Source organism: Amaranthus tricolor, chromosome 17, assembly GCF_026212465.1.
Source record: "Amaranthus tricolor cultivar Red isolate AtriRed21 chromosome 17, ASM2621246v1, whole genome shotgun sequence".
In the NCBI taxonomy this organism is placed as follows: domain Eukaryota; kingdom Viridiplantae; phylum Streptophyta; class Magnoliopsida; order Caryophyllales; family Amaranthaceae; genus Amaranthus; species Amaranthus tricolor.
Window position 1 is genome coordinate 19,181,480 of NC_080063.1, and position 22,049 is coordinate 19,203,528.

Consider the following 22,049-nt stretch of genomic DNA (forward strand, 5'->3'; position numbering starts at 1 on the left):
GGGGGCCCACAGATATGCGTCTGATACCCAGCTATGGCGGGCACATAGCTAAACTTATTTTTGAAGGCTCTGAGCGTACGCCTCCGGTTCTGGAATGCCGTAGTAGGAAGAAGCCGTTGGAGGCGATCATCGGACTACAGGATATGACCGATGCACTGTACGATGTTCTACCTGCTACTCCCCTCGGCCGTCTACCATATGTTATGCACCAGCACATCGACTGTGCTTTGATATCGGCCTTCGTGGAGAGATGGCAGCCGGATACGAACACTTTCCACATGCCATGGGGGGAGATGACGATTATGTTGCACGACGTGCAACGCATATTGGGCATAGGCATTAAAGGTTCTCTACCGGCTGAGCCTTCTGAGGGAGAGTGGCAGGTCGGTATTACCAATCTATTTGGAGAGCCCATGTCCGAGCTACGACGGAAAGGGATATTCACCTGCGGCTGCATCAACGTTGCTGAAGTAATAAAGTTGTGTCATCGGTCTCAGTTTATGGAAACCCAATCGACAGCCTACTACATGGCTATTGTCGGCTCTACCCTGCTGGCGGACAAGACTAGAACTGGCATGCGACCTCACCCGATACTTGCCGTCAACGTCGATCAGGATGAGATCGCTTGGGGTGCGGTGACGCTGGCGTACATGTATCGCCAACTGGGAATGGCATCTAGGGCTGGTTGCAAGACTATTGCGGGTTGCCTGACATTGCTTCAGACATGGATCTACGAGTACTTTCCCGCCTTTCGCCCTCATCCTCGCCGTGCAGATGTGCCTAATAAGACTAGGGCGGAGATGTGGTCCACGCCCAAGCCAGGTCGTGAGATCAACAGGCTGAGGGACTGCAGGAGTATACTGGATTTTATGACGGAAACTCAGGTGTTGTACATCACATCATACTTTCTTATGCATGTTATTTTAATTTTAGATTATTTTTATATGTTAACTTGGCTTGTATGCAGGTGGAATGGACTCCGTACATAACTTCTCCAAGGGCATTGATGAAGGAGCATCCACGCACCACCTTCATCGGGGGTATCACTTGTTTTGATATCGTCGAGGTGTATTTGCCAGAGAGGACAGTGCGACAGATCGACTTTGTGCAGGCTATTCCCCCCCCTCCTTTAAGACCAACCCAGGCTCTACGACCGGCACACGGTACCTACTCCGTGACCTTTGCTTCTTCGCCTGTGTACGTGGAAGCATGGAGTAGGTTCCCCTATAGTGCCCGCCTTGATGATCAGGCACTTCATCGAGCATCTGTTCCATCAGAGGCTGATCCTAGTTACGTTGACTGGTTCAGAGAGTGCTCACACCCATACGTCGTCCCCGGCGAAAGACCGAGTGCCGGTTTTGGTCTAACTGAAATCAGATTGGAATACGTAAGTTTTTTGAATTTATTTGTTTTCTATTATGTCGTTGTGTTATTTAGATGTTGTTTAATATCTTATTCACACCCTTTCTCCCTTTTTTTCCAGTTTTTGAATGAATGGCCGAGTCGAGTCGCTCCATTGGCGAGACTGCCTCCTGTTGCGGAAATGAACCCCCAGGAAAGACATACTTTAGATGTATATCTTAATAATGTTAAAGATTTATTTGCCGAATGGCAAGCTTTTAAGGGGCATGACCCTTCATAGTCTGTATTTAAACTAATTTACATTAATGCATCTATTTATTTACATCAACGCTTTTTACATTAAATTTAATTCATGTTTACATCAATGCTTTTATTACTTTACGACATTAGTATACACATTGAATTCATCTGCAATTTCTATAGTAATGACGTACACAATAGTATAACTATGAACTATCTATGAATTGAATCCCATCTACAATTTTTATAGTAAAACTGAATAATGATTTACACATTATGTTACACTATGGACTATCTAAATTTATAACATCTTCAGCGGTGTTATTACGCTGTAGTGGTCGTGGTCTGCATAGTTTATTTTAAAGCATAATCCTATTAGTAAAATGTGTTTTTATATGTCTGGAAAAATTGTCAACTACTTTTTTCCAATGTTAATGGACTGGCGGCAGTGGGGATGAATTGTCGTTCATTAATAGTTGAACAAAATGATTTCTATTCACCCAACATATATATATATCTTTATATACACTATGCACGCCCGATGTTTTCCTTAACGAAAGAATCAAACAGTCATATAGTGGATTACCGTCAGCAGATTCATAATAAGCAATGCAAATATTAACAAATAAAGGATCACTCTTTTTAAATCATCATCTCTCAACTTTCCCATTTCCGCTCTTGCATAATCTTTTTTCTCTCCATACTTTCGCCACTCTCCTCTGCCCATTGCTTTCCCAGACTCCCATTAATGGCGTCAGTAGATCCAGAGCACAACGAAGAAGAACAAACTCAAGCGGAAGAAGAAGACACCGGTGCTCAAATTGCTCCTATCATTAAACTTGAAGAGGTTTCTGTTACTACTGGCGAAGAAGACGAAGATACTCTGCTCGATCTGTAATTTTACATTCGTTTCTTCTACAATTTTACGTTTTCTTTATTCAATTGGTGGTTTACATCATTCAAGGTTTTATCTTTAAGGGTTTTGTCTATCTAATTCTTTTTGTATTCAAAATTCAATTTGGTTGCGTCATTATTCTAGGGTTCATCTTTCTTGTTTTCCGATTTCTTGGATTTTCTTTACTTATACCTAATTAGAGTTTCTGGATATTGTTATTGCATAGAAAGTCGAAGCTTTACAGATTTGATAAAGATGGCAATCAATGGAAAGAGAGAGGTTCTGGCACTGTTAAGTTTCTTAAACATAAAGTTAGCGGAAAAGTTCGATTGGTTATGCGACAATCTAAGACTTTGAAAATCTGTGCTAATCATCTCAGTATGTTTCTTTAAATAATTTCAAGATTCTTTCATTTTTCATTTATTTCTTTGTTGATGTCTTAATTCAATTTTATCATCTTTCCTTTCTGTAGTTACTGCGGGTATGACGGTTCAAGAACATGCTGGAAATGAGAAGTCTTGTGTTTGGCATGCTAGTGATTATGCTGATGGGGAGTTAAAGGAGGAGATGTTCTGCATCCGATTTGCATCTATTGAAAGTTAGTTTTTGATTCTTGTAGGCCCTTATTAATGTTTACAATTATTCTTGCTATATCTTGATATTTTGAGCTCCAATCACTGGTTTTGATCAGTAGATTGGTGTAGTTGAAATTTGTTTTTATCACTGATTGTTAAGCTTGATTTTGGACATCAATAAATTCAATAAACATGGAAACCAAAGTTTCTTGTAACTAGAGGGGAGGCAAGAGCTTTAGTTGAGAGGGGATGAAAATTTTCCATATCAACATCACAAAAAGATTCTGAGTGGGGACTCAAATATTTCAAGGTGTTCAGTGTATTTAAGTAGTTTTGTTACCTTGAGAGCTGAATAATGTGACTTAAATGTGGAGTTAAAATAATTTGTACAAAGTGGGATCTTTTAGGCTAAATTCACAGGCTATCTTGTAAAGTTCTACAATCGTCTGTACAATTTCATGGATTTTGCTTTCTGTTTTCCTATTTGTAATAACTGAACTCCCATTTATTTATTTAATTAGTTTATCAATTTCAAAAAAATGATTTTATTGGGGTGTATGGTACTATTAGATAGGGAGAATAAGGTATAATCTTTGTGAGTGACGTTATCTTGCACTTGTTTGTTTTGGTTCATGTAGCTATCAATATATTGTTGTGATGAAGACGTTAGCATTGTTTATAATTACAAAATTTTCGAGTATATGTAGACTAAATGGTGATTACTTGTTATGGAAAGTGGGTTTTGAAACTTGGGGAAGTACAAACTATGCAAATGCATGGATTGAATGGTAGGAGAACTAACATTTATGGGTTGATAATTATTGGTAGTATTCTGCGATTGTTTGTATACCTTTTTCAATGACGTGAAATGGTGATTGCTGGAAATTTTTATTGTTTTGATCATGATTTATTGAATGACTTGTTCGATGCCTATATGCCAAGTATATTCTTTCGGTACAACATGTGTTTTTTTCTTGTTTTCTGATTCCGTAAATTGCATCGCTTCAGATTGCAAGAACTTCATGGAGATGTTCCAAGAGGTTGCGGAATCACAAAAGAAGCAAGAGGAGAATGAAGATGCATCTGCCACTGCTGAAGCTCTTGAGAAGCTGAGCTTTGGAGAAGAGAAAAGCAAGGACAAAGCTCCAGAGGAAAAAGCGTCTCCAGCAAACGAAACAGCTGCTTTAGAGGAGAAAGCTTCTCCAGCAAAAGAAACAGCTGCCCCAGCAGAGGAAACTAAAGCCGAGCTGAAAAAGGATGACGTAGAGAAGAAGAGCGAAGATTCATCCCCTTGATTCTAACTTTTTCAAGGTGTCCTTCATTGTGCACTTATATTTTGGTAGTCATTATTTTGGTCCCAAATGGGTTGTCGTTTATTATAGTTTTCTCAAGTATTTTTAGGTCATGAACATGCACATAGAGCTTTGCTTGTGTTTTAGTGATTGGTATTCCTTTTACTTGAGTGTTGAGGACTTTGTTCGATTATTATAGTGTTGATTGTCGAAATCGTTCTTTCATGAGGGGTTTTTTGCTATATGGTTTTAGACATTGTTAATTGAGATGATTTTTTTATTCAAATCACCTCTTAAACTTGAGGCTTTTATTATGCTCGCCTTGGGTGATCGAGAGTGTTGTACCTTATAGTTGATGTACATGTTCATTCTATCTTATTGTATGGTTAGTATTTGGATTTTGGGGTATGTGATATCGTGTTTAATTGCCAATGTAGTGTTTGGAAGTCTAAACAGACTGCTTGTGTAGTGTAAGGCTTTCTGTTAGCCTTTGCTCGAGTTTTTACTGATTCAATAGGAGTATGGGCATTTTTTATGTCTTGGTATCCTTTCAACCTATATTTTGTTGTTGATCTTTATGATGCAGAGATTCACTTAGGAATTTGCAGGTTTAATGACTTGACTTGAAATACCTAACCTAAAACTCGACCTAATAAAATTCAAAAGGTTGGGATCTGAAATTGAAACCAAATTATGGGCCTTGGTTACTGTACATTCTTGTCTTTGGTTTATTCAAGTTATGTTTTTGGGTTGAGGTCTTCAAAACATCCGATGTTCGACTTTTATTGGTCTTGTATAATCAATCGAAATTCATCCAGCTTCAAAACTTGATTTATAACAATGTCAAATCCAATTTGGAGACAAGATTTGATTTTAACCTAATTTTAAATACTTGGCCTGAAAATGGTCTAAATGAGTACCTCTATTTTTGGGCCAAGACTTGTTTTATTGTTTGGTCAGATTGGTTGGATTGATTAATTAGGAAAGCCAATAGAAAGGTTTAAACCCAAAAATTGATAATATTAGTTCAACAATATTAAGGCAACCAAGTGGATAATGGATCGTATTAACTTATATATCTAATAATGGAGTAAACTAATATATATGTTTTGAGTAAAATTTTGGGTTAATAGTTTGCATAATAAGTGTTGGTAAATTAGTTGATAGTAGTATATGTTGTTTGGAAAACAAAAATAACATGTAATAAGGATAACTATATTTTTTAGTTATTTCATATGTAAGAAAGAATTTATCTTTTACTTATTCACAAAAATTCTTGTATAATACGGTTTTACCGTTAGACGTGACTCATACTTGGTTAAATAGCTCAATAATAAAAACTTTCATCATAATAAAAACCTTTTACATGGACTCATCTTACGACAAAATTTTTATCATAATTTCTGTTTTTGGTCATAATTCATAATCTTGCTTAAATTCTTATTTGCACATTCAACTTATTTTTTATTATATCCATATGTTTTATTTTTGTTAGTATTCTTATCAAATGTTTATAAACAAATTTGATGTAATGGAAAAGTAGTAAAGAATATCTCTATCTCACCAGCAAACAATGATGAAGAAGTTAAGTTGAAAATCTAATGAGATCATGCAAATTGCAAAGCATTAATCTTGTAAGTTATTTAGTACCTAACTTTGAATCTTTCTTAGCTGTAACTAATTGTCTTATGCCCATCACTATCATACTTAAGTTCAAGCAAATATGACAATTGACCCCATCATAGGGAAAAAAAAACAAAAAATTAGGATGTTGTGTCATATTGAGATTTGAATTTTATAAATAGAGAATTCTTAATTTGTATTTATTTTTTATATGTAATTTAAATATGAAAATTTTTAATTTTATTTAATTCATTTTAATGTAATTTTTATTAATTTTAATTTTTTATAATTTTTTATCATGCATAATTAAAAGTATTACGATTAAATTAGTGTATTGAAAAGTGTAAACTGTAAAATATTATTTGGTTCACATATTTTAAATAGATGGGAGTATATGAAAAGAAAAAAATGGTGTCAATTTCGTAGCTAGCCATAAAAAATTAATATTTTTGGTATTGTTTGGAAATATTAATTGATAAAGTTCAATGTGATGTATGGTATTGTTTAGCCATAAAAAATTAAATTTATTGTCATGAAATTGACTGGATTACTAATTCCCAAAGTCTGATCTCAATCAAAAAGACTTAAACCACTCGTCCAATAAATGAACATATGGTTGAATTGTTCAAACCAAAGTACCAAACCTCATGTCTTCAACTTGTTGCCTTCTTCAAATCAATTCAATGAATAGTCTTGATTGACAATTACTCATTAGTTATTAGGAAGGAAAGAAGCATAAATTGAAAAAATGATCATTTATTCATTTGTCAAAATAATTTGGTTAAAACTTTAAAATAGGAAAATTTTATGATAGGTAATACTTCTTTTATTTTCATCTATTCTTCTTATTTATTTTTTTTAGATTCTAAAGCAAATTAAAAATCAAATAATTTTAATTGTTAGTTTTTAAAAATCACAAAAAGTTGATATTTATAAAGTATATATTGAGATAAAACTAACAAAATATTACATGAATATGTTTCTTTTTATAGATTGATGAGAAATTATAGTCAAAACTTAACACTAAAATTTATAAATTCTATTTAAGAAGAACATATGAAAACTGAGAGAGTAATAGATAACTAGTAAGAGATGTTCATGCCTTCATAGACGGTCCTTCGCATATCTCTTCAATCCATTTATTCTTTGTATTGTATCCATGTCCATTCGACATGATTCAGCATCGTTATCGTTATTATATCTCACTCATTAAAACTATGAACAAGGCATAAAAAAGAGATAGAACATGATATACCATACCTTTATAAAAGATTCTTCTTCATCTTTAAGCAAATGAGCATTTATTTACACCATAAGTTACAAGATCAGTCAGACCACTTCAATGGCATGTCTTTACAAATTCCTCTTGCAATCTTTTCTCAAATACTATATGAAGTATATATAGTACAAAAAAACAGAGACCAGAATCTCTAAGACATCTAATCTCTCCTTAGTATTCTAGACTTAAGAGTAAAATAACCACATCCTATATACACAATGGCAAACACAAATTTCTCTCTTAAACCAATTTATCTATATCACAAAAAATTTATGGTTCTTAATCACCAAAATCTCGAAAAAATCCATAATTGATCAAAGATCAATGGCAGCTTCACTTGAGTTGAGCTTTGTATATACATTTATCCAAACGAATTTGTTCTTATGTTTCTTTTTACGCCATAGCAGTGATGCCTGAATTCTGGTGATCCCTGTTAAGGCAATCAAAACCTTCTACTCTAACTGTGGGCGATTTGAGACCAAACTTCATCCTAACACCACCGGATTTCATAGCTGATGGTGAAGGTGAAGGAGATGTGGTCGTTGAAGGGGATGATGCGAGTTGTAAAGTCGATAATGGGGATAAATTTTCGTCCCCGAATTGCGAGTCCTGTACTATTGGATTAGAAACTCTACAAGGTGGTGATCCGCAAAAAAATGGGGGGGATGATGCTATCTCTTTTGTTATGCGTTTTCCTTCACCATGGACATCATTCTGAAATTTCAACACAAAATTAAATTAGTGAAAAGTCATCATCTATGAAAACAAGCTACTTAAAGATTTCCATTAATTATTCACAACGTAAAACATAATTCGCTCGCCTTTTTGGATTTGCGATTCACTCAAATGGCTCAAAAATAACCTAAAAGCGAATATCGCTTTTTTATTTGTGATTCGTGAGATAGACTAGCATGTGATTATGATTCACAATAATCTTTTCAGTGTAATAGGAGTACTTTCTAATTAATTATATATCATCATCTCAAAACAAACACCCATTAATACATCAAATTTTGAAGATTTATAGATCTCTAATCAGCCAAATTTAATAAATCCCAAATTTGAAAGTAAGCTCAATTTTACAAATTTCAAACATTTTTTGTTGAAGTACCCACTAATTTTTACCTGTTCCCAAAATACAGTAAAGCTAAGAAATTTAGTACACTCCTCTAATCACAAAACAAAGTCTAAAATGATTTCAACTTTCAATCAAACCTTTTTAAAAAAACATTATATCCACTTTAAATTTCTATTCAGTGATAATAAACATAAAATACATCACATAGGAAAAATTACAATTTCAAAATTGAATTCAATACCCAGAAAATAAAATATATCAAACTTAATTTTACACATTTGTTGAAAAATTACCTTTCTAAGTATCATGTCCAGAAGCTCTGCTCCATCTTTTGAATCATATACCTCTGCTTGCTGGCTAAAATCCACACAAAAAAAAAATAATAAGAAATAAACTCAGACAAATATAAAACTTCTAATTAGCAAAATAGAAAATAATCATTTTATTTAAAAAAATTACCTTCGCTGCCATCTCAATGACATAGTAAGAGTACTAGCTAAAAACCCGATTCGTTTAGGTTTAGGGCAAACAAGAACCGAACCCGATCCATTACGATTCGATAACGATACGGCAACTGGGCTCCTCATCTCTTCGCAACAACCTACCACGACGGCGTTCTGTTGAATTTCCCACCGATTCATTTTTTTTCCTTTTTTGTTTATGAACGCCTAAAGTCACACACCAAAAAAATCAAATCAATATTCCTCTTCAGATGTTCATCAAAATACCTAGATCGTAACTATATCACTAGTGAATTGTCTCTACAAGATCTACTCAGTAAACAATTACTACTAATTTTTAATAATTCAATTTTTTTTTCTTATGCTAGATCTGATTTCTAGATTTCAACTAAAAGTCAAAAATTACGAGCTAAAACCAAGGAAATCTAGATTTAATAAAAAAAACGCAAAAACTGATTCTTTTAAAAAGCTGAGCCCTAGATAAATTATTTTTTAAATGGATAAACGCTATAAATAAAAAGATAAATATGCAATAATTTAGTTTGACCAAAAATTGGAACATTAATTACGCTTATTTTGGTGGTGAATTGCTAATTTAATGTTATTTTAGATGATATAAATAATATTAATATAACTTCAAATTTAATATATATTTATTAATTTACGAATTTAATTAATTTTAATAGTTAGTTGATGGTCAAACTGAGAATAATATGAGGAGAAAGAAAAAATAATACCTGGGCGGAAATTTTTCTCCGAAAAGATGGACGGAAGAATGCAATGGGAATTTGTGGAAGAAAAGTCGAAAGAAAAATTGGGGATGAAATCAAACATTTATAGCCACTATGAAGTTTAGATGACCTAGTAAGTTCATGAAACGATGGCGTTTTAATATATACGACGTCGTGTGCTTGTCGGGATGAGGGAAATGGAACTTTGTTGGCAACTTCTTGTTAACTATTTTTTTTTTTTTTTTTTTTTTTTTTTTTTTTTTTTTTTTTGTTTTTCTACTTGATTAGTAAAATTGGATTAGTGTTCAACTTCTTTTTTAAAAAAATTAATAGAGGTAGTGATTATATTTGGTGTATCTGCAAAAAAATTATGTTATAGTCCGAGGAGATTTAAAAGACGATAAAATTATATTTATAAAAATGATGTGATTATTAGTTTATTTTTTAAAAAGAAAATTAGGTTCATTTTCATTGTTATTGTTATTGTAGAGTAATATTTAGTCTAATTTATTTAGGTTTTTTGTTAGAGAGTTCGGTTTTACTTGTGATACATGTGGTTTTATCAAATCAATTCTATTCACCAAGTTTAAAATATATTTAGTTTTCTACTTTATTTAATCGTTGTAAATATGCTTTCACAATTTCATTCAACCCATTTTTCAAAAAAGAAAGAGATATTCTTAGGATACCGCAAAACGTGGAATTGATCATATGTTAATAATTGTATTAGTTGTGCTATTAAATTCATATATATGAAAAGCGTCTCACGATATGATCCTCTCAAAAAGAATTTGTGGGAAAAAAACAGCTCGTCTTGTATCAGACCGTCTCACCATTAAACGGGCCCATATAATTAGCTTATTATTTTAATTAATTACTTTAAGATCATGGTCGTTTAAAGGTTATAAGTAATCATTTTTAAACTATAAAAAAGTGATTATTTTAAAATTATAAGTAATCACTTTAACGTTATAAGTGAGTACTTTAAGATTTATAAGTGTATACTACATTATGTTAAATAAATCAATTTAAATGATACCTTCCATTTGTTGAATTTTAATTCATATAAAATGTTCTATAATGATGCAAATGTGATTTCTGTAAATCATGATACTCCCACTATGATAATTAACAATTATCAAAATTAATAATTAATAATAATACTTAATAATTAAAAATAAAATAGGAGACAAAGAATAGAATATCCACATAAAATAATTGGAGGAAGGGCCCAAGAAAGCCCATATAGAGTTTTTTTAAGAGCGTAAATTACGGATGGGCTTAGACTAAGACAGTCAAACAGCTCCTAAATACACCGGACTTAATCTCTTTTTCACAAATGTAGATGTTTTTGTCTATATATATGGAAGACACTTATGCACACGTATAACATTTTTTTTAAAGGTCGTAATAATATATATTTCGCAGCATTATTCTATTTTAATTAAATAATTATTTTGGTTTAAACTTTTTTATCACAGAGTTGGTCTAGAAAAAAGAAAGATTAGTTGAGAATTAAATCTAATTGCTTTTCAAAGAAAATAAAATCTTAGTTTAATCAATAAGAGAAAAGTCACTCGTTTGATTGATATGAGTGAAAATTACTTCCTTGGTCAAATTTATGAATTTTCTTATTTGATTGCACATTTGACATTTCAATTTAGACATGGACGACTTGGAATTATTACAAGAGGTAATTAGATTTTTTTTACTTACTAAAATTGTTAACCAAAGGATCATTATACGTGAATGAGATTCAAACACAGCGGTAAAATAAGTATCTTAAAGAAAAAAATAGTAAATTAAGCACGACAAATAATAATAAAAATGTGAGTACATTTCTCTCATTTAACCACTCATATTTAATTTATCTTTTCGTCTCGTCGATGTATTTTTTATTTTACATAAAATATTTCTTCCTCAATTTTATTTGTTCTTCTCGTTTACTTTTTACACAATTTACAAAGTAAATTTTAAACCTTAATATGTCTAAATACGCATTATAAAAATTTATAAAAATATATAATAAAAATTATACATTAAAAAAATCTAATAAAATTTTACATAAATATATTTTATCATCTATATATATTTTAAAAAATTTTAATTAAATTTTTTTAAAAAATAGAATAGAAAAGGGACTGAGGGAGTAGTACATGAAACTAGGGTAGGAAGTATATAATTAGAGTGAGCACACGCGTTAGTTATAATTATGTTGAGATCTGACGCAGAGGGAACATGTGTGGGTCCCATGCTGTTTTCATCAAAAAGTCAATAGATTTGATTTGCCTCGTGATTTAACCTAATTTCCTTGCTGTCTATGACAATGCAACTTTTACCCGTTTCTTTAATCCGTACCCCACATGCCCACATATTTTTTTTTGGATCTACCACTAGATTAAATGGGTCGGGTCCAATCAGCTGCTGGCCTGCTGATCAAAGTAGAGACCCGTTTGATATCCAAGTTCGAATCTGGCCCATTACAAGACACTTTGGGTTCTAGAGCGAAGTACACCCACTGTTTCTTTTAAATGTCCCATTTAGTTTGGACATATTTGCCAATGCACTAATACTATTCTTAATATTTTTAATTGTATACAACTAAAAATTATAAAAACTAAATATTAATAAATTTTATTTTGGGACGAAGATCTCATTTGAGTGTGTTTTAACTTATAGATTAAGAATAAAATACAAAATAAGAGTTAATAATTAATAGTGTCAAAAATCCAAATGGAAAATTTGAAAAGAAACGAGGGAGTAGTAAACTGGAGTCCTTTTCATAAATAAATATACAATCTACTTCATCCATTCTAAATTACTAGCAACATTACACGATAATATACTATTTATTCATCATTCTTAATTTGTGATTAATTTTTAATATATAAGTTAAAGTCAAGTGAAATTTTGTTTGATTCGTCTCAATGCAAAGATTATTAATATTAAATAATTTTTTATTATACATATTTAGAGATTTTAAGAATTGAATTAGTGCAACAGACTATGTGAAACGTCAGATATTGCAAGCATTTTAGAACGGAGGAAGTACAACAACAATATTAAATTTTTAATCCCAAAAAATAAGATTCAATTATATAAATATTAAGCAATTATATAATGAGATACATGAGAAAATTAATATGGCAACATAAATCAACATAATTAGAGACAATATGTGGAAGTATGGTATAACAAGGCTACAAAATTACATCTAGGAGTCGGAGTGTGATATACAAAGTCCTGAAATATATGTCATGCAAAGCTTCATTATCAAGAACCGTGCACTTCTATACTTTTGTTTTTTAAATTACTTTATGACAAAATATATTGATGGAATTGATAATGATATTTTTATCTCATAAAGTAATTCATAATAGAATATGGTCACAATTGTATGTAATTGACCATGAAAAGTTGATGTAGCAACACCAAAAAAACACAAAAAACCATCTTAATCAATTAAAATATTTTAATCAATAAAAAATTATTGCGTACATAAATAATACCCTTTAGATGATGCCTTGTTAACCACTTGGACTTATTTTGTTGGGCATAGAGCTACTCTACAGATTTATGTTCAAATAAGTTCTTAATAGTTCGGTGGCGAATTTAGAAAAAATTCAAGTGTTGTTAACAATTTAAATAAAAATAAAAGTTATATCTAATAATATTGTGGTTAACATGGTAATTATCCACGTCGAATTTTCTAATTATGAAAAATCGCACATAATATAATTATTTGAAAAATTTTTAAAACAAATAATTAAAAAATTAGAAATCAAAAGAAATTTTAACAAATTTAGTCTAAAAAAATTAAGAAAACAAGCCTATACAAATTAAGAAAACAAATAATTTACTACCGAAACCAAACATACTTTATAAAAGAAAAATATAAGTCTTCTTTCTAAATTAAAAAAATGTGGATGTTGAGGTTTGAACAATTGAACCTAAGTAAGTGCTATCAAACAATAAAGCTCTAATCAACTTAGCTAGTACATATAACAATATTTTTATGTATTTAGTTTTATACATAGGTGGAATGTTGTCAGTTGACATCATTGTCACTAGCTGACTTCGCTCCTGCTTAACACATGCGTAGATATGGGCATGGGGCGTGTTCGTGCTTAATCAAATCGGCAAGGCAAATGCCTTACCTAGATCCAAAGCGGATCATGTTTTGTCTTGTTAGTTGTACTTGACAAGTAGAACCTACAGTTCATAAGTCGAATGAGCTATCATTACAAGACCATAAATACTATCAGTCGGTTAAATAAACAAACAATTTAATTGCCAAATAAACTTTGTTGCTCTTGTTTGGTCCTCAATAATTTGTTTAGACTTTTTTTTTTGTTGGTTTTTAGATAAATTTGTTTGTTTGGGGCAAATGTATGCATCTAAAGCTGAAGTTGATTGGGCAAAATAGATGCAACACAAAGTCACAAAGTGCTAGCAACTTATGTGATGACATTTATATTAATTTCCGAATGCCTTTCAGAAGAGTTCAAGGGTCAACTTAGAGTAAACGTGTCACTAATATTATAAATGTATTAGTTTGGGTTGATTCTTTCTTTTGTGAACTTAAAGATTAATGCCTATTTACCGTATTATTAATATCTACTTATATTATCCTTAATACTTACTTATCATATCCTTAATGTCTACTTTCAATATCGTAAATATCTACTTACATCATTCTTAATGCCTACTTACAATATTTTAAAAAATATACAATGGACCGTCCCAATTAGAAATGATTTCTCAAAGAGATTGTATCTCACAAGAATTTGTTATAAATGTTTGTGTATGATCATACACGTCTTTTCAATAAAAAATTAAATTAATTATCAATAGTAAAAATACTTTAGTTTAGTGTTTACTTATCTAAAGATGTTTATTAGAATAATTTGTATTTTAATGTAATTAATAACATTATTAAAATAATTTATCAAGTCCAACATATATATCATATACTCGGATTTTTCACAAGGGTTTGTTGTTCCTTTCTCTTTATTATGACCCTTAAAAATATAACTCAATGAGTAGTGCCCAAGCCATGATTTTAGGTCAGGACCAAGAGGCCCGAAAATCTTACCATGAACATATCTTAGGCGAGGGGGCGAAAAATTGACGGTTATCATTGATCACGAGGCCATTCCCGGGGTGGGGAGTAGACGCTATTCGGAACATGCCATAAGGCATACCTAAATGGGCGTAAGTATCACGAATTTCCTTTCATAGATATAATGGGATAACATCACGAAAGCTAAACACAATTGCAACAAAGATATAGGAAAAGATTCAAAAAACAAGATCAATTTTCCTTTTGTTCCTTTCATATTGGAAAGAATTAGCTATGAATAACAATTTTGAGTCCTATAAACTGTTCTGCAGCAAAGGGTATTCTCTTCATCAAATAATGCACATTTTCTTCGATTGTTGTTAACACGCCTTTCCCAACGAGAACCTATAAATGCTGATGGACGAGCATGAGAATTTACCTTATTTGCTCCAGCAAGTTCATTTTGAGCTTCTATGTTTTATCGGCCACGATCAAAATCTAACTTTTTCATGAATGTTCACGAGCTGTAGTTGACTTCCGACTTCAAACACGTTGATTTCTAAATGAATAACACAATTGCACAAGTAGGAAGGATCGTCCAGCGAAGTAGCCCCTGAATTAAGAACAAGAACATATTCAAGCAAAAATGAATCCTCAGAACATATTACATGAGATAAAGTGATTAACTGCCTGATCAATTCTCTACAGCCAAAAAGGGAGCACTTTCACATATTTATTTACGGCTAGTTTTGTATGAGACTGTCTCATCATGAGTCAAGCCATATAATTAATCAATTTCTCTAATTGATCACTTTAAGATCTTAAGTGATAAATTTAAGGTTATAAGTAATCACTCTAAGACTATAAAAACGATCACTTTAAGGTGGTTATAAGAGATCACTTTACACTTTAAGGTTATAAGAGATCACTTTACGACAGTAAATGTACATTGAATCACCTGAATGCGATGGTCTCATCATGAGACTGACTCATTTGATAATTTGTGTATTTATTTAGGCATTTAGCTACAAATTTAAAAATGTAACACTGAGTGGTATTTTTTTACTTATAGCCAGAATCACTTCTATTGTTGGTTGACTCGAGTATGAAGGCAAATATTTTAATCATGAATTGCCAAGTCGTAGTAAGCTCATGTAAACCGACATTCGGGATTATGTTAGGAAATTCAATTAAGAAATTTCCGGTGCTGGAAAAACAGAAAGGCACAACATGAACAGATATTGAAATACAAATTTAGTATAAGGAATCATCACACTTCAACTGACTGTGTGAGATTGATTTGTCAATGCAAACCAATATAAAAATCTATAATTTAACACAACTTATCTCATTAGCAAGTTTCATGCGAGCGTACTTTAAGTTGGTAAAGATGATATCTGAACCGGGTCCTCAAACAGATTATCTGAATAATCCGAAGCTTGTTGGGAATCTCTCCGTGGACGTTCTAAAGAAGTGGCTTCATATATCCCTGTTAGCCATCAATGTACATATTGATTAACAGGCCAGAAAAAAAAAAAAAAGAAATCTCATGTTCAAACATAAAATTTGAAGTAAAATGATAATCTCGAATCGCGATTAACATTTAACCGAACTCAAAGAAAAACTCAAATTGCATTTGATTTTTCTCATCATCATCATACCCAGTGTATCTCGCTCATAGGAAAACCATGATTAGGATCTGAGAGGGAAGAAAAACGACAACTCATACCCATAACGGAGAATGCATTTGATTTTTCTAATAACCAAAGTAGATACATAATTTCAACCAAGATATCAACTTGAATTCTCATTTTATTTTCAGCCAAAACGATCACAAGATGACATAAAAAATTCTTTTACACGCACTTCCTTCCCAAAATTCTTATAGTATTTTTAAATTTTCTCACTCTAACTCAAAGCCCATAAAGATAACCCCCAGATAAGAGGACAGAGAGGACTAAAATAGAAAATGCCAATCATGAAACGGATGGTGGGACCTAACACTCTCTCATAGAGGCCATTCTCCAAACAAGCAGATCGTCATACCCAATGTAACATGATTCGCCAGTTAATTCGTTTTTAAAATTCACGATTCGCTCAAGCCTCAAAATGACCTTAAAAATATCCCAAAGCCGACCATAATTTGCTTTTTTTTATGTATGATTTGCAAGAAGATTAGTGAATCATGTGACAGTTGTCATACCTCTCGACAATTTTTTTGGAAGGTACAAATTATAGAAGAGTATGAAGTCTTGGAATACAAATAGTAAACGAAGTAGATTTTATGCTTAAAATAAAAATAAAAAGCTGACAAATTAAGAAGAAATGGCACATTTCTTAACAGACAAGTATGATATTGTCAATTAACGACAATGTATAGAGTATCCTATGGTAAATTAAGTCTGAAGTTATAGAAACTGAAAACATCCACTATAAAGGCCACTCTGTATCACTAGACTCTTGCAATCTCAAAATGAAATATTTTCACTTTCAATTCCTGCATTATCATATAATTCCGAAAATCAGACCGTTTGAAAGAGTTAAACCATACCAAAACCAAGAACTACACAGCAAATAATGAATCCAGCCAGAGAAAAGTCCATTTTGTACATTATCTCCATTACAATGATACATCCTCCGGCCACCATAAGATGTTTGGGAGATGAGAAAACCATGTGCAACCTACAAAGACGGAAAGATTTTGTCAATTGTCAGCCATATTTATAGCACCAAAGTACTGAATAAGTTTTAACTTCAAGAATATTTCTATTTTCAATAATTCAAGACCAATATTGTTTCCCTGAAGATTCGATCAGATACAATTTCGGGGAAACAAAGATAAAACAGATAATTTATACAAGGCAAAGAGTTATCATTTATCAAAGGCCGCAAATCCTAATTAGCGTCTAGATCAAATTTTCAATAGGTTATTAAGTTAGATATAAGTTCCCGGTGAAAAGACAAATACGAAAAATGGAGAAAAAAAAAAAACACAAGCACAACGTGAAGTTTTCAAGATCAAACAATGATACAACAACTCGAGTACTCGACCTTCCTATCTTGCACAACTCACAAGTGTCATTCTACTTTCACGGGTCATGTGCATGTCATAGAAAGATCCATGAATATCGGGTATAAGTACAATCACTTATTACACACCTTTCTTCTGCGATATTCTCAACATAGAATATCAAAATAACCCCAAAAATGATGGTGCTGATATAAGGCCATGTGGAAAAGGTAAATTCTTTATTGCCATCAGGTGTTGTTCCCTGAAGTACACAAGAACAACATACATTAAAAGCCAAATGGGAAAATAAGCTATACTTGAAACAAAAATTTGTGCTCATTTCATTCTAAAAAACAAGACTAAGATGAACTAGAGAGGTAAGATCAGTAGATCACCAATATTATGTCCCACATGGCAACTGGAAACATGAAGCATGTAGCAGAAGCAATGGTAATGGCATGAAGACGCCTTTTAAGCTGATTCTGAGAATCATAAATACGGTACAGAGAAATTATAAACGAGATTACGAGACTATTATAAATTGTGAGAATAAGAACTTTGCAATAATTATGTAGATTGACACCTTAATAGAAATGCGCCGTGTAATTACTCTTCTGAAAGCTGATAATATTCCTGCAAACATAGGAACAGCCATTTCCCTCATTCCCAATACATTTTCCTTCTGAGAATCCATATCCTGGTTTTCTCGGAATGGTAATCTATGGTTAAGTTAACAACTCCAATATCGATATTTTCTTATCAGCATCAAAAAGCAAACCAGGGAATAAAAGTAACCTATAAGTGAACCAAAGGATATTAAATGGAGAATAAGTTGCCATGGCCCATCCTTGAGATAAGAAATAGAGAGACGCTATCATTGCTACAAACCCACCAACCTGGAATAACGGATATAAGTTATTTCACATAAGACGAATATGTAATTTAATTTGATTACTGAAATGCAGATTCTGACAAAATAATAGCTTGAAATTGACATTAGGTAATAAGAACTTAGATGCTTCAACCTACCTTCTTCCAAATATGACCCTTACGTCCATAAAGAACTGCAGATACTACTCCAAGGACAGCACCGGAGTACTCTGCAAGAATTGCTCTGAATTGAACAGCTATAATAGTTAAATAACATGGCATTCAAACTAAATTGTTAGGAATCCTAAACAACCCCAGAAAAAGAAAAGGCAGCAAGCATAGATAGTATTGATAAAAAAAAATTAAGGAAACACTAATTAATACAACAGATAACTAGATGAGAATATAAAGTTCAAATTTCGGGTTTGTTGATGAATGCTAGCAACTCAAAATTTCCGCAGAACAAACAGATTTCAAAGATGAGTTTGCATATATTCAAATAGTAGCGGTCAAATAGATATGAAGATATTCATCATAAGTTGAAAATGTACCACATACCGAAGAGGGCCACATGCTTTCACCCCTTTCACCCAAAGGATGAAATACAACGCTGTTATGGCTCCATTTATCATGGAGGGAACAATCTGGAAGAATTAGGAGAATTTTAAAGTTAGATTAGAGAAAATAGTACGCATGTTTATACATATGCTTCCTCATAGCCGAACCTGAGCATTGGACAGTGGCCTTCCTCTCCAAGGTTTTTGCAGAGCTAACAAGACGATAGATGATGGCACCATGCAACTGAAGATAAAAAGCACTACTGAAGATTCCGACTGCATAAAGTACAGGTACATAGAATATATTGACCATATTCGCATAAAATTTCCAGCAAAATGTATGATTCTTAGAGGTGTTTGCCTGTGGAACAAATCATCGGGAATTAGTTTATACAATGAAAGTGGAAGTAAATTGCTCAACCAACATGCTAAAAGGGGTAAAAATTAAATTCACAAAAAAAAAAGAAACTTTTTAAACTTTTCGTATTAGATGCTGAAAAGACGATGAACAAACTAAAGCATTTGTCTATATTTTTAAAAGGCAGCTTTTCCTTTTATTTGGTGACAATGATAGAACTAAGAATTCACATCTTAAAAAGTATATATAACTCGTATCAGTTCAAAAAAAAGGACATTTAACTTGTGGCTTAATCCATTCTAATACGAAACCAGAAATGTTGAAAAGCGCTTCATATCCTTTATTCAAGATATTTTTAGTGTTTCTGAAAAAATCTTGATCCCACTAGTCACTAATATATGCATATAGCTGTGGCTATTGATTAGAATGGAAACAGAACCCCCACATACACATAGCCCCTCCAACACTCACCAAGTCACCCACATCAATATTGGTCAAATTTGTAATGCAGAATCAGCTAAAAAGAGTACTCAACTCTTCATCAATTAACCAAGGACTAAATCAGTGTGGGAGGCAAAAGCTACATTTCCTGCTAGACATCTTATTCTTAAGCTTCTTCACTCACTACTGAATTACAATTGAGATTCAAAGAAAAAGCCATAATGGTTCACTTTCTACTAGGGTATTAATCGACCTTCTCTTAAGCATGAATAACAAGATGCCAAGTGCCAAGTACAAACTTAAAGATAATACAAAAAGAGCTTGAGATATTTGTTGCCAAACCGTCAAATTCAATGCCCAATAAATCTTTGACCTTCATAACCAATCCATTCAAAACAATGTCTGAAATACATTTTCCATGAGTTGATGTCCCCCTATCAGCTAAAACTACAATGTCTAATTGTCTACAAATTGATCTTTGCCAAACTCCGAAAATAACTACTTAATCATTATCTTAGAAAACCATGCAAAGTAAAGCATTTATATGAAAACCTCCTCAAAAACCCAACATAAGAATTAACGTTTAAACGACAATCAAAACCATAATCCCAAAAGATAGGCGCATCCATGCTTCAATATCGAATTGAAATGATTCATCATACCTTTCGGCATCACCAAGCTCAAATAAGTTATCCCAGCTTAACTTAGGTTAGGTCGGCTCTAAGTTCTAGTCTTTTACAAATTCAATACTAAAAAAATATGAGAATTCAACAGAATAAGCATAGATTTAAAACAAGGCTGCATCGCATCGCATCGCATCGGCCACATTGTAAAGGTTTTGGCCGCATTAAGGAATATCTTATAGTTCAGACCGATATTTAGACGATATGATAACCGCATCACTCCCATTACCGCATCGGCGTTCTGTTATCGCGATCGCAACCGTTACAGCATTTTTACACTATGATAAGTTGAGAACAAGTCAACCTTATTCCGGAAACAATGCCTAAGCATATACCCAAAACATGGGCTCGGCTACATGAATCAAAAGAATCAGCTAAAGACCTTGCCGGCAAAAATCCACAGTTTTCCTTCATTCCTCAGATCAATTACCAAAGTCTTCAAGGACTAGTTAAACTCTACTACACCGCAAACTAACACATTTAAGTACACATCCTTCTTTTGATCATTAGATAACTAAAGTCTCATCCTCTCTAATCTACTTTGAGCTAAATAAAGTTTTGGACATAAGTTATTGGAGCTCAAAACATACCCAATTGCTAAAATTAGTTAACCAACATAATCTTGAACAGGAAATGAACAAAATCACAAAAAAATTCATATGTCAAAATCAATAAGAGTCAGAAAATAGGGTTCTTCGTCAATCTCATCCTCATTAATTTACTTTAGCTGAAAAAAATGTTTCGGATATCAAAAGTACCCAATTGCTAAAATCAGTCAACCAACAAAATCTTAAACACGAAATGACCAAAATCACAAATAAAATCATTTGTCAAAACCAATAAGAGTCCGAAATTAGAGTTCTTCATCAATGTCATCCTCTCTGTTCAAGCTGAAGAAAGTTTCAGATATAAAGTATTGGAGCTCAACAAATACCCAATAGCAAAATCAAGTCCACCAACATAATCTTAAACATGAAAATAACAAAATCACATATGATCAATAAAATTTCAGAAATTAGGGTTCTTCATCATCCTCCAGTCAATGCGAAATTTTAAAAGATAAAATAAGATTGGGTCTTTTCTTTATTCTTTTTACCTGGAATAAATAGAGTGACGATCCTCAGAATTTGGTTTAGGAGACATCATCTTGTTGAAACCCCAGTGAAAACAAGAAATTTCAGAAACTAGAATGAAGATTTTATGAAAGAAAATTAGTAGCATTGTTCATCTTCACTGCCATGGTTTGGTTTGGTTTGCTTTGATTCTATATTGCGAAGCTGGGTGGAAATGGTTTTCGAATTTCGCCCAAAGTGAATCAGAGCAAGATAAGCAGTTATTGTTGAATGTTGTAGACCCGAATAGTGGAATGGTAAATTGGTAACTTACACCTGGGTCTTACTGACACTCTTACTCCATTTGTTTAAGGTCTTATGGCATATGGCCTTGTGGGGTAACTACACGTCTACACCATTCCTTATGAATAGAATATTATCACATTAAAAATATTTTCCTAAACTTTATGTAAATTTTTG

At 32.4% G+C, this 22,049-nt stretch overlaps 4 protein-coding genes across 4 annotated transcripts; 2 read left to right on the forward strand and 2 right to left on the reverse strand.

Moving 5' to 3' along the window:
• The first annotated feature begins 14 nt into the window (after positions 1-14).
• LOC130804083 (protein MAINTENANCE OF MERISTEMS-like) lies at positions 15-1,686 on the forward strand. The gene is made up of 3 exons (XM_057668409.1): positions 15-884; positions 968-1,387; positions 1,484-1,686. Exons 1-3 carry the CDS (start codon positions 15-17, stop codon positions 1,640-1,642), a joined length of 1,449 nt encoding a protein of 482 aa, XP_057524392.1. The 3' UTR covers positions 1,643-1,686.
• Positions 1,687-2,156: 470 nt separating this feature from the next.
• Positions 2,157-4,899, forward strand: LOC130804084 (ran-binding protein 1 homolog b-like). Its single transcript, XM_057668410.1, has 4 exons — positions 2,157-2,496; positions 2,724-2,875; positions 2,970-3,095; positions 4,081-4,899. Exons 1-4 carry the CDS (start codon positions 2,351-2,353, stop codon positions 4,365-4,367), a joined length of 711 nt encoding a protein of 236 aa, XP_057524393.1. The 5' UTR covers positions 2,157-2,350; the 3' UTR covers positions 4,368-4,899.
• A 2,349-nt stretch (positions 4,900-7,248) lies between these two features.
• LOC130804380 (uncharacterized) lies at positions 7,249-9,741 on the reverse strand. The gene is made up of 4 exons (XM_057668795.1): positions 9,543-9,741; positions 8,804-9,012; positions 8,638-8,701; positions 7,249-7,980 (listed from the first exon to the last, which is right to left on the reverse strand). The coding sequence occupies exons 2-4, from the start codon at positions 8,983-8,985 to the stop codon at positions 7,660-7,662; spliced, it is 567 nt and encodes a 188-aa protein (XP_057524778.1). The 5' UTR covers positions 8,986-9,012; positions 9,543-9,741; the 3' UTR covers positions 7,249-7,659.
• A 4,766-nt stretch (positions 9,742-14,507) lies between these two features.
• LOC130804322 (uncharacterized) lies at positions 14,508-21,926 on the reverse strand. Its single transcript, XM_057668716.1, has 11 exons — positions 21,614-21,926; positions 19,204-19,396; positions 19,037-19,122; positions 18,638-18,722; positions 18,426-18,504; positions 18,192-18,322; positions 18,004-18,090; positions 17,758-17,870; positions 17,150-17,280; positions 15,974-16,087; positions 14,508-15,211 (listed from the first exon to the last, which is right to left on the reverse strand). The coding sequence occupies exons 1-10, from the start codon at positions 21,736-21,738 to the stop codon at positions 15,975-15,977; spliced, it is 1,143 nt and encodes a 380-aa protein (XP_057524699.1). The 5' UTR covers positions 21,739-21,926; the 3' UTR covers positions 14,508-15,211; position 15,974.
• Between the last annotated feature and the right edge of the window lie 123 nt (positions 21,927-22,049).

Coding starts and splice junctions, on each gene's coding strand:
- LOC130804083 (XM_057668409.1), top strand. CDS start 15: ATGCGTCTGATACCCAGCTATGGCGGGCACATAGCTAAACTTATTTTT. Junction 885..967: donor ATTTTATGACGGAAACTCAG/GTGTTGTACATC, acceptor GCTTGTATGCAG/GTGGAATGGACTCCGTACAT. Junction 1,388..1,483: donor CTGAAATCAGATTGGAATAC/GTAAGTTTTTTG, acceptor CTTTTTTTCCAG/TTTTTGAATGAATGGCCGAG.
- LOC130804084 (XM_057668410.1), top strand. CDS start 2,351: ATGGCGTCAGTAGATCCAGAGCACAACGAAGAAGAACAAACTCAAGCG. Junction 2,876..2,969: donor AATCTGTGCTAATCATCTCA/GTATGTTTCTTT, acceptor TCCTTTCTGTAG/TTACTGCGGGTATGACGGTT. Junction 3,096..4,080: donor CCGATTTGCATCTATTGAAA/GTTAGTTTTTGA, acceptor GCATCGCTTCAG/ATTGCAAGAACTTCATGGAG.
- LOC130804380 (XM_057668795.1), bottom strand. CDS start 8,985: ATGAATCGGTGGGAAATTCAACAGAACGCCGTCGTGGTAGGTTGTTGC. Junction 8,702..8,803: donor TCATTGAGATGGCAGCGAAG/GTAATTTTTTTA, acceptor TGTGGATTTTAG/CCAGCAAGCAGAGGTATATG. Junction 7,981..8,637: donor TGGACATGATACTTAGAAAG/GTAATTTTTCAA, acceptor TTGAAATTTCAG/AATGATGTCCATGGTGAAGG.
- LOC130804322 (XM_057668716.1), bottom strand. CDS start 21,738: ATGCTACTAATTTTCTTTCATAAAATCTTCATTCTAGTTTCTGAAATT. Junction 19,397..21,613: donor CGTCACTCTATTTATTCCAG/GTAAAAAGAATA, acceptor TTTGTTCCACAG/GCAAACACCTCTAAGAATCA. Junction 18,323..18,425: donor GGCAACTTATTCTCCATTTA/ATATCCTTTGGT, acceptor ACCATAGATTAC/CATTCCGAGAAAACCAGGAT.